Genomic DNA, 12,789 nt, shown 5'->3' on the forward strand with positions numbered 1-12,789 from the left:
TGATCTCCAGTAGCATATTGGGCACCTACTGACCCAGGGAGTTCCTCTTTAAGTGTCTTATCATTTTGTCTTTTCATACTGTTCATTGGGTTCTCAAGGCAAGAATACTGAAATGGTTTGCCATTTCCTTGTCCAGTGGACCACATTCTGTCAGACCTCTCCACTATGACACACCCATCCTGGGTGGCCCCACATGGCATGGCTGTTTCATTGAGTTAGACAAGGCTGTGGTCCATGTGATCAGATTAGCTAGTTTTCTGTGATTATGGTTTCAGTGTGTCTGCCCTCTCACAACACCTACCGTCTACTTGGGTTTCTCTTACCTTGGACATGGGGTCTCTCTTCATGGCTGCTCCAGAAAAGCGCAGCAGCTGCTCCTGCCGGCTCCAACAGACCCTACAGAAGCGTGGCCAAAAGGAGCTACCCCTCGCCCAAGGTCAGGTGTGGCGACCGAGAGTGCCAGGCTGCAACGGCACAGGAGCAGCCTAGAGGAGCTACCCCACACCGAAAGTCAGGGGCGACAGTCGAGAGGAGCAACCGCACGTCCAAGGAGCAGTGGCTGCACAGGGGCAGGATGGCCGAGAGGAGCTACTCCACGTTCAATGTCAGGAGGGGCGGCCCTGTCGAGATATACCAAGCTGCTCCTGCTAAGTAGCTTCAGTCGTGTTTGACTCTGTGCAACCCCATAAATGGCAGCCCACTAGGCTCCTGTCCCTGGGATTCTCCAGGCAAGAACACTGGAGTGGGTTGCCATTTTCTTCTTCAATGCATGAAAGTGAAAACTGAAAGTGAAGTCGTTCAGTCGTGCCTGACTCTGAGCGATCCCATGGCCTGCAGCCTACCAGGCTCCTCTGTCCATGGGATTTTCCAGGCAAGAATACTGGAGTGGGGTGCCATTGCCTTCTCCTCATACCAAGCTAGTGGTTGCCAAAAGAGTCTCTGTTTTGTAAGTAATTTCATTCATATCATTTCTTTTTAGATTCCATATATAAGAACATCTGCCCATTTAAAAAACGGAGTATTTTTTAAAATTGAGTTGTATGAGTTCTTTTTCTTTCTTTCTTTCTCTATTCTTTATGGATATATGAAAAAGTTTTTATTTATTTGCACATTTAAGCATAGTTGGTTTATAATATATGTTTCACATGTGCAGTATGATGATTTAGTATTTTGTAGAGTATACTCCCTTAAAAGTAAAGTAGTGGCTATAATTCCCTGTGCTATATAATATATTTTTGTTGCTTATCTATTTTGTAGATAGTAGTTTGTAACTCTTAACCTCATGCCCAGAATTAAAAGTCAATTAAGGTGAGCATCTGCCTGAAATGCGGGAGACCCAGGTTCAATCCCTGGGTCGGGAAGATCCCCTGGAGAAGGAAATGGTAACCCACTCCAGTACTCTTGCCTGGAGAATCCCGTGGAGGGAGGAGCCTGGTAGGCTACAGTCCATGGGGTCACAAAGAGTCGACACGACTGAGCAACTTCACTTACTCATCCACTCACTCAAGGTGAGGTTAAAAGTTACAAACTACTATCTATAAAATAGATAAGCAACAAAAATATATGTATAGCACAGGGAATTATAGCCACTACTCTGTTACAACTTTTAAGGGAGTATACTCTACAAAATACTAAATCATTATACTGCACATGTGAAACATATATTATAAATCAACTATGCTTAAATGTCTTGAGAAATCTGTATGCATGTCAGGAAGCAACAGTTAGAACTGGACATGCAACAATAGACTGGTTCCAAATAGGAAAAGGAGTACGTGAAGGCTGTATATTGTCACACTGCTTGTTTAACTTCTATGCAGAGTACATCATGAGAAACGCTGGACTGGAAGAAACACAAGCTGGAATCAAGATTGCTGGGAGAAATATCAATAACCTCAGATATGCAGATGACACCACCCTTACGGCAGAGAGTGAAGAGGAACTAAAAAGCCTCTTGATGAAAGTGAAAGAGGAGAACGAAAAAGTTGGCTTAAAGCTCAACATTCACAAAACAAAGATCATGGCATCTGGTCCCATCACTTCATGGGAAATAGACGGGGAAACAGTGGAAACAGTGTCAGACTTTATTTGGGGGGGGGGGGGGGGCTCCAAAATCACTGCAGATGGTGACTGCAGCCATGAAATTAGAAGACGCTTACTCCTTGGAAGAAAAGTTATGACCAACGTAGACAGTATATTCAAAAGCAGAGACATTACTTTGCCGACTAAGGTCCGCCTAGTCAAGGCTATGGTTTTTCCTGTGGTCATGTATGGATGTGAGAGTTGGACTGTGAAGAAGGCTGAGCGCCAAAGAATTGATGCTTTTGAACTGTGGTGTTGGAGAAGACTCTTGAGAGTCCCTTGGACTGCAAGGAGATCCAACCAGTCCATTCTGAAGGAGATCAGCCCTGGGATTTCTTTGGAAGGAATGATGCTGAAGCTGAAACTGCAGTACTTTGGCCACCTCATGCGAAGAGTTGACTCATTGGAAAAGACTCTGATGCTGGCAGGGATTGGGGGCAGGAGGAGAAGGGGACGACCGAGGATGAGATGGCTGGATGGTATCACTGACTCAATGGACGTGAGTCTGAGTGAACTCGGGGAGATGGTGATGGACAGCAAGGCATGGCGTGCTGTGATTCATGGGGTCGCAAAGAGTCGGACACGACTGAGCTACTGAAATGAACTGAACTGAACTGATGCTTAAATGTGTAAATAAATAAAAAACTTTTCCATATATCCATAAAGAATAGAGAAAGAAAAAAGAAAAAGAACTCATATAACACAATTTTTAAAAATACTCAGTTTTTTAAATGGACAGATGTTCTTATATGTGGAATCTAAAAAGAAATTATATGAATGAAATTACTTGCAAAACAGAGACTTACAGAGTAGGTACTTATGGTTGCCAGGGGAAAGGGATGGTTAGAGAGTTTAGGTTGGACATGTACACACTGCTATATTTAAGATAGATAACCAGCAACGGCCTCCTGTATAACATGTGGAACTCTGATCAATGTTTTGTGGCAGCCTGGATGGGAGGGGTATTTAGGGGAGAATGGGTACACATATATGTATGACTGAGTCTCTTCACTGTTCACCTGAAACTAGCACAACATAGTTAATCAGTTATAACCCAATTCAAAATAAAAAAGTTTTTTAAAAATGGGCAGATGATCTGAACAGACATTTTTCCAAAGAAAGTTTCCAAATGGCTAACAGGTTTGTTAAAAGATGCTCAACATCTCTAGTTACCAGGGAAATGCAATAAAAAACCATAGATAGGCATCTCCTCATACCTGCTTTAATGTCAATGATAATTATGAAATAATTGTGGTAATAATTCACAATGTATTCATATAAAACCATTACATTGCACCTTAAATATATTCTTTTCTGCTTTTTATTCTAGCATTCTCTCTCTTTTCATTTCCATAATTTTTCATCATACTTGCTATTTTCAGATAATTCCAATGCATAGATTTAACAGGTTTTTCTTTCTATTATCTAATTTTTATCCTCACACTTTCATGTGCATCTTGTTTTTTATGTCTATTTTTAAAATTTTTTCCCTTGATAAAATATTAATATAAAATATATGCAATAAAGTGTATTAACCTTAAGTGTACACTTTGGTAAATTTTTACATATGTGTACACCTTCCTAAGCACCATCTACATCAAAATCTAGAACATGGTCCTATACCACAGGAGGCTCTCTCACTTCCTTTTCCAGTCTCTCTACCCCAGACAATAAATCATTTTTCTGACTCCTCTCAATGAAGGTTAGCTCTGCCTATGCTAGACAGAAACAGAATCTTACAGAATATACTTTTTGGTGTCTGGACACTTTCATTTAACTTCATCTTGGAGATTCTTCCATGTTTCCACAAGTTGCACAGGATTGTCTTTTTTTATTGATGGCAGTACCCTATTCCATGAATGTGATGTGTTATATTTACCCACTATTATGCTAATAGATAGTGAGTTGATTCCAGTTTGAAGCCAATATAAAGCTATTGTGAACACTTTTTCCCATGTGTGATCTTAGATACAGGCTGACATTTTTCAAGGATATACAGCTTAAAGTCCTCAGGCTCCAGGAGAAGGCTGATGTCTAGCTTTAGAACATATGGTTAAACATTTCAAGGTTTTGAAACAGTTTGTCCTCCCACCAAAATGTATGGTAGGTCTAGTAGAACCACTTCCTCATGAATACTTGGAATTTTCAGGACTTTTAAAAAATTCTGGTAGGTACATACTAGTAGTAGTCCATTGTAATTTTAATTTTTATTTCCCACATAACTAAAAATATTGAGTACCTTTTTTTCATATTTATTGACCATATGGATATTCTTTTCTGTGAAGAATTTGTTCAGACATTTTGCCCATCTAAAAAAATATCTGAATGGAAGTCTTTCATTTTACTGATGTAATCTGGATGTAAGTCCTTCATCAGATTTATTCAGTGCAAATATTTCTCCCAGATTCTGGCTAGCTTTTTGATGATATTAAATGATATCTTTTGAAGAAGAGGAATTTTAAAATTAATTTAAATAAAGACCAATTTGTTGATCTCTTGTAATTAGTGCTTTTTTTGTTCTATTTTCTTAAAACTTTGTCAAGTTCAAAGTCATAATGACTTTCTCTTATGTTTCACAGCAGAGGCTTTATACTTCTGTTTTTCATACTTATGTCCATGATCCATCTCAAATAAGTGTTTGTAAGCAACTTGTAAGGAACAAGTTGATTTTTTCCCAATATTAATTTCATCTAGCACTAAGATTATTCTTTCCATGCTAATTAAATAGCACTATCACATGGCCATATAGGTGTGAGTCTGTTCCTGAAGTTTTTCCTATTCTAGTGTATTTCAAGCTGTTATTCTTGTGCCAATACCATATTGTCCTAATTATTATAGCTTTAAACTAAGTCCTCATATCTGGTGTAAGTCTTCTACCTTTATTCTTCCTTCTTCTTGATTATATTAGCTTCTTTGTATTTCCACACAAATTTTAGGTCAATTGATCAATTCAGAACCTCTGATATTTACTAAGAATTCATTGAATCTCTACATTGACAGAACTGACACTTAATATTGATTTTTCTAAATTTATGAACATGGTATAACTCTATATTTGGGTATAATTTCTCCCAGCAACATTGTGAAATTTGAAGTATTGAAGTGTTTCACATTATTCATTAGATTCAGCCCTAGATAATTGTGGGGAATGGTTAGCTTATTTAAAATATTTCTTTTATCCGTATCATTATTTAATTATTTGATCTTAGCACAAAGCAGTACAATTAATTCTTTTCAATTCATTTTTTTAATTAACCTCGTAGCCAGTTCTCAGGCCACTCTACTTTGCCACGAGCAGTGTACTTCTATTGCATTCTCAGGTGCAATACTCTCAGGACCTAAGGAGGACATGCTTAACAGTTCCCTTCCTTTATTTTTGTTCAGCAGCTCCTTGGAACTCACATAAAGTTTCTATTCTTTGTCATATATGTCCACTAAAGACTACTCAATTAGCTTAGTGCTCATCTAATAATTGGACAGATATTTACTTACTAGTTTTAGAAACAAAAATAGCTACTACTATCTGCAAGACACTTTATATATATATGTTGGAGCATGCTTTCAACATGCATCCAGACACTTTATAGTTTTGCTGTATCCTTCACTTCCTGCTTCAGAACCTCCAGGTTTGCCAGAGGTGAAAATTTAGGGTCTTCTCCAACCTTTTCAGAACATTTGTAGATTTCTAATGTCTCAGGAGGGCATCCCAGGTGTTGCTAGTGGTAAAGAACCTGCCTGACAAGGCAGGAGACATAAGAGATGAGGGTTCAATCCCTCGATCAGAAAGATCCCCTGGAGGAGGGCATGGCAGTCCAGTCCAGCATTCTTGCCTGGAGAATCCCATAGACAGACGAGCCTGGCTGGTTATAGTCCTTAAGGTTGCACAGAGTCAGACACAACTGAAGTAACTTAGCACACGCGCACACACACGCAGTGTCTCAGGAATTCATCAGGTTTTCAAAGCCTTCCATGAATATCTCATTCTTCAACTTTTCCTTTTAAGCTTTTTGGTTAGTGTATTGATTTCTATAGCTTCGGGCATCTACAATAGTAAAAAACTTCCCCTGACTGTTCTCAACAAATGTGTCTGTGGAAAGGTTGTTCATACTGGGAAAGTTCTGAGATCAATCCTGAATGTAATCTTCCACAGTGACCACAAGCAGGTCAAATAATAATGATTCTCTGGGAACAGGGTTTTGAAGGAGTTCCATCTCCACTCACTGCCTTCTGCTTGTGGCTGATATATTATTGATGATTTTCACCGTGATTATAGTCTGTAGCTTTTCAAGGCTACCTCAAAGCTGGGAAGATAGAAGGGAATAAGGCAAAACATGACAAACCTCACTGTTATTACTGAGGTTTATCCATTTTCTTGAAGAAACACTCTGCAGATTGATGCATGTCTTGGCTAATGGCCAAAGATCTGAAAAAGCAGACCTGATCATTTTTACTTGTGCTTTCATTGTTATATATCAGAGAGAATTATTAGAAGTCACTACTCCATACCACATTTGCTGACATCTTTCGGTCTAATTTTGAAAGGAAGTAATGAAAAGCGAATACTCTTACTTTTCCAAACTTATGGGGAATGGGTTCAATATTTCACCAATAATGAAAATAGTTTCTAGGATTTTAGAGACATCTGTTTTTCAGAATTTTTCTCAATTTACAGAGAATGTTTATCATTAAAAAAATGTTAACCATTATCAAACTTTGTACATTTACTTCAATAAAGGACAGAAATGGTATGGACCTAACAGAAGCAGAATATATTAAGAAGAGGTGGCAAGAATACACAGAAGAACTGTACAAAAAAGATCTTCACGACCCAGATAATCACGATGGTGTGATCATTCATCTAGAGCCAGACATCCTGGAATGTGAAGTCAAGTGGGCTTTAGAACGCATCACTATGAACAAAGATAGTGGAGGTGATGGAATTCCGGTAGAGCTATTTCAAATCCTGAAAGATGGTGCTGTGAAAGTGCTGCACTCAATGCCAGCAAATTTGGAAAACTCAGCAGTGGCCACAGGACTGGAAATGGTCAGCTTTCTTTCCAATCCCAAAGAAAGGCAATGCCAAAGAATGCTCAAACTACCCAACAATTGCACTCATCTCACATGCTAGTAAAGTAATGCTCAAAATTCTCCAAGCCAGGCTTCAGCAATATGCGAACCATGAACTTCCTGATGATCAAGCTGGTTTTAGAAAAGGCAGAGGAACCAGAGATCACATTGCCAACATCTGCTGGATCATTGAAAAAGCAAGAGTTCCAGAATAGCATCTGTTTCTGCTTTCTTGACTATACCAAAGCCTTTGACTGTGTGGATCACAATAAACTGTGGAAAATTCTGAAAGAGTTGGGAATACCAGACCACCTGACCTGCCTCTTGAGAAATCTGTATGCAGGTCAGAAAGCAACAGTTAGAACTGGACATGCAACAACAGACTGGTTCCAAATAGAAACAGGAGTACATCAAGACTGTATATTGTCACCCTGCTTATTTAACTTATATGCAGAGTGCATCATGAGAAATGCTGAACTGGAAGAAACACAAGCTGGAATCAAGATTGCCGGGAGAAATATCAATAACCTCAGATATGCAGATGACATCACCCTTATGGCAGAAAGTGAAGAGGAACTAAAAAGCCTCTTGATGAAAATGCAAGAGGAGAGTGAAAAAGTTGGCTTAAAGCTCAACATTCAGGAAATGAAGATCATGGCATCCGGTCCCATCACTTTATGGGAAATAGACGGGGAAACAGTGGAAAGTGTCAGACTTTATTTTTGGGGGCTCCAAAATCACTGCAGATGGTGACTGCAGCCGTGAAATTAAAAGATGCTTACTCTTTGGAAGAAAAATCATGACCAACCTAGATAGCGTATTCAAAAGCAGAGACATTACTTTGCCGACTAAGGTCCGTCTAGTCAAGGCTATGGTTTTTCCTGTGGTCATGTATGGATGTGAGAGTTGGACTGTGAAGAACACTGAGCGCCAAAGAATTGATGCTTTTGAACTGTGGTGTTGGGGAAGACTCTTGAGAGTCCCTTGGACTGCAAGGAGATCCAATCAGTCCATTCTAAAGGAGATCAGCCCTGGGATTTCTTTGGAAGGAATGATGCTAAAGCTGAAACTCTAGTACTTTGGCCACCTCATGCGAAGAGTTGAACTATTGGAAAAGACTGATGCTGGAAGGGATTGGGGGCAGGAGGAGAAGGGGACGACAGAGGATGAGATGGCTGGATGGCATCACGGACTCGATGGACGTGAGTCTGAGTGAAGTCCGGGAGTTGGTGATGGACAGGGAGGCCTGGCGTCCTGCGATTCATGAGGTCGCAAAGAGTCAAGACTGAGCAACTGAACTGAACTGAACTGAACTGAGAAGGTCACTTGTTCCATCAGCTAGGTTTGTGTCTATGCTACGCATTGTAAATCAAATAATGCAATGATAACATGGGACTCGGGGTGACATTAGTTTTCTCCAGCAGAAAGTATATTCCAGCAGGAGGAAAATGTTTAGGGGTTAATCAATGTAATTTAAGCAATGTTTAAAATTACGTAAAGACGAACTCTAGTCTTATAACTACTCTTCAACTTCAGTTTTATTCTTAAGACTTGTTTACAGATCGTCATAATCTTCAGGTCAGTTGAAGTTCGAACATTTACTTCATCCTTCTTACTTGGCAATCTCTAGACTCCAGTTTTTTTTTTTTTTTCCTCTGAGCACTCAGAACATTTCAGAATTTTTTTCTTTTTTTGGTTTCTAAATCTCCTACATAACATTTTATAGTTAGCCCTTCAGACTCTCAGCTCCTGATTTCAAATCAACAATCACTTCAGAGGTAAATCACATCAAATAACAGGATTCCTAATATGGATTTCTCAAACCCTCTGCTTTCTTGTCCCCAGAAATCCTCACAACTTTGAACTCTCCTCCCTGCTGACAAATATATATGTACATAGGCATGTGTTTGTATGTGTGTGTGTCTGGGATGAGCCAGACAGAGGAAGAAAATACAGACATAAATATAGATGTTATATCAAGAAGTTTCTGGTCATAGCAATTATATATTATTTGTAGATGATAAAATTTCCCACTTGAAAAATCCATGAAAGGAAACCAAAGTTACTAAATCTACCAAAGAATTCAGTTCTCAGCATATAAAAGGGTTCAGACAAATAGTCTTTCTATTAGAGTCATGGTAGAAAAGTAAAGAGATACATACTTTTTAGGGTATTATTCTTCAGTATTGATGAAAAAAAATACACATATATGTGCAGACACTTCACTGCTACCAAACTATCCCAAAGAAATAGTACAAGAATAATAAAAGATGTATGCAAGTAGGAGCATTTCTATATTAACAAAGGTTCAAAATTAGTCTAAATATCCTTGAACACTAAGATATTTTTTAAGATTATTATAGGCATGAAATATAGTATTATGAGATACATTTATTTAGATAGATTGTGAGAGTACGTGTTGCTAAAATCTAATGTCATCAAGAAGTCAGAGATATAATATAAATAATACGTACATACCCACAGAAACACACATGCATATTTCTCTGTGTGTTCAAATATGACCATAAATACATATTATTTTCCTTCTTTTTTGCCTTAATATGTCTGTATATCTGTAACTGGGTCTATGTGTGGGTCTGTGTTTAATAAGTAGGGGAAAAGAAAAAGGACAGCCTTGAAAATAACCAGCAAATATAATTTTTATCTCATGTTATTCCCCCTAGCTGGAGCAATCTTCCTCTTTTTCTTCCTGCATGTATGTATGTATGTGTATATATATATATATGTATACATGTATAAAAACATATATATCACACATATAATTACACTTTAATGAACATTGAAAAAAACAGAAATTATACATGCCAAACTGTCAAGAGATTACTCCCCGAAGGGATAATAGCAGTAAGAGATGAGTACATTATACATATATATTTTTTAACACATGTGATAATTTTCTACTCTAATTTTTTTTAAAAATCAAAATATGACATTTATAAGATACCTTTTCTCTGTAGATAAGTTACAGCTTAAGATCTCAGGATAGAATTACAAAAAACATTTTATTGAAGACAAAACAGTGAGCTGTAGTTCATGAAGCAAAACTTGAACTGAATCTTAAAGAAAATCAGAAGAGACAGGGCTCAGGCATGTTACTACTGACATTAAGGGAGAGGTGGACCATAGCTAACAGCAAGGGCAAAGAGAACCAGCTTGTGTAGACAGAGCTGGAGAGGCTCATCTGCGATCTGGCAGCGGCCTTTTCTTCAGACTGGAATGAAACAGACCTCGTAGAAGTGTGGTATAGAGCCCGCCCCTTTCAGAAGTGGTGTAGTGTCAATGTTCTTCGGATCGACCAGAGGTTTCAAGGTAAATTGCTGTAAAATGCTGACCAGGAGTAAAAACAGCTCCATGCGGGCCAGGCCTTCTCCAACACAAACTCTTTTTCCTAAAAATGAGACATAAATGAAATATCCATATAATTCTCATTTGACCTAGTGCACAGGGAGGTGTAGATAAATATGAAATGAAAGACTAGAGTAAATAAATAGATAAACTAAGGAAAATCAAATAATCAATGGCTTCTCCTATTTACACCAAAATCTGGTCTGCTTCATTCCTTCAGAACATATTTCTGTGTACATTCTATTTAATATAGTTTTTAAAATCTCTTCTGTACACCCATGTTGGAATTGCTTTCCTGAGGGTGGCCAGTGACATTTTTCTACACTCACACACACACACACAGATATACACAAACACAAAGACATATACACACACAGACATATATACACACACTCGCTCATCCCAATCGACATGAGACACACTATGCATTCTCCATCTACCTCCAACCCAAGTCTCAACAACAGGTTTGATTCACTTCATCTGATTTCTAAAAATAATCTTTACCTTGCCATGTCCCTGCTTTAACACTATTTTGAGTTTACCACTATCAGGTATAAAAAAAATGTCACAAACTAGACACAAGTATTACTACATGTTCACCAAGCCCGGACACATAAGCTATTTCAAGTGTTAGGAATTTCCAGTCATTCCTCCAACTGAAATACTCGTCCCCTGAGCTCTGCTAGCTGAGATTCTCTACACCCTTCTAGATCCACCACAGGCGTCATTTATTCTACAAAACTTCTTTTATCTATTCAAGTGGATACAATTTACTCCCTCACTGGTATTCCACAAGACTTATTAATGCTTCTAGTACAGAATATTTCACATGAAATTGTCATTATTCCTCTGTCCCCACACACTGGAATATAAGCTCATAAGGTAAAGCCTTAGATCTTATAATGGTAGCACAGTGTCAGGACAAAAGCAATCCCACAAACCCTGTAAATTGAGCAGAAATCTTGAGCAGGCTCACTATGTAACAATGGACCCAAAATTCAAGAAGAAGGTAAGGAGATTAGCAGGTCTCTATGCAATGACCTCTGGGCATTGTTAGCAGTCTGGGGATGTTTCTCCATCTTCCCAGATCCATTGTTTGTTTTTCTTTTGCACCTACTCTGTGTTTAGGAAGTTGATCTCTTTGGAATGCATAACCCCAGTAGTTATCTTCTTCACTGTGAGTAAACTCAGAGGATTGAACATTGAGAAGGTTAGAGTATGCCTTCCCTCAGTCCCAGCCTGTCAGGCCACAGTTCAGCAGGGGCTGTATTCTCCAACCTACAGACCCATCTCCTGCTGAGGCAGCCATTCTCTCTTTGCTAAAAATCTGCTTGAGTTTCAGCAACACCCTCGTTCTCCCGAGCCCTTCGACATAGGATGGTAACATCGTCCTACTGATGCTCATCCCTGAGTCCTTGACCACTCCTTGCCACTTCCCTTAATTGTGTCCGCACCTCTGAAAACAGTTTCTTCATTAAATTGTCTTAAGTATCCTACCTCTTTCTTTCAGGGACCCTGACAAATTAAAGGAAAATACTAAATATAAAATATTTCTTCCTGTAAGAAAACTTCCTTTATCTTCCAACTACTCTGCCCTCTGCCCTGGCCCTCAAAATGCAAGATTCAGGAGCTTCTCTCTCTGGGAGCCCACAGAAACCCTTTGAAGAGTATTTTCTCTCTGGAGTATCCTTGCCTTTAACCTGCATTCTTCTTTCTTAGAGGAAGAATGCATCTGTTACTCACATTTGTATCTCTGGACATGAGTGAGCACGAGTCTACTACATATAAGGTATATAGACTACATTGAGTGAATTCACTTCATTGAGTGAATTGACTTCTCAGGGCAGGGGAGAAAAGTCACAGTGGAACTAGACATCTAGGAGGAGTTCTTAGAAGACTCAGCAGTGAGTAAGAGAGCAGAAGTCAGGAAATACAGCCTCCAACCAATGAGAAATTATCTGCACTTTGGGAATGGTGCCTCTGGCCTCATGCAAATGACGATTTGTCCAGCCCAGACTAGCCTCCATGCAAAGCCCTTCCTTCTCTCATTTCAACACTGAAGTACAGACAAAAATGAAGCATGCTTGCCTGCTGAAAAAGCCATGAAGTAGTCACTCTTCTTAAAGTTACCACTTTTATCCAGGAAGTGACCAGGATCAAACTTCTCTGGGTTGGGAAACTCCTTGCCATTGTGCAGGACAGAAGTCAGAGATGTTAATATGGTTGTGCCCTGAGATAAAGAGAAACAGATTAACTGGATTTTAAAAATGGTCA

At 38.9% G+C, this 12,789-nt stretch overlaps 1 protein-coding gene across 3 annotated transcripts in view; it reads right to left on the minus strand.

Moving 5' to 3' along the window:
- Positions 1-8,993: 8,993 nt before the first annotated feature.
- The window catches only part of LOC138070575 (cytochrome P450 2C21-like), a 64,422-nt gene continuing 60,626 nt past the window's right edge, over positions 8,994-12,789 (minus strand). For all 3 annotated transcript variants that reach the window (XM_068961870.1, XM_068961872.1, XM_068961871.1), the window contains 2 exons: positions 12,604-12,745; positions 8,994-10,558 (listed from right to left, as the gene is read on the minus strand). In XM_068961870.1, coding sequence (XP_068817971.1) covers positions 10,377-10,558; positions 12,604-12,745 — 324 coding nt within the window. In that variant the 3' untranslated portion in view covers positions 8,994-10,376. The remainder of the gene's footprint in view (positions 10,559-12,603; positions 12,746-12,789) is intronic.

Source organism: Capricornis sumatraensis, chromosome 23, assembly GCF_032405125.1.
Source record: "Capricornis sumatraensis isolate serow.1 chromosome 23, serow.2, whole genome shotgun sequence".
Taxonomy (NCBI): Eukaryota; Metazoa; Chordata; class Mammalia; order Artiodactyla; family Bovidae; genus Capricornis; species Capricornis sumatraensis.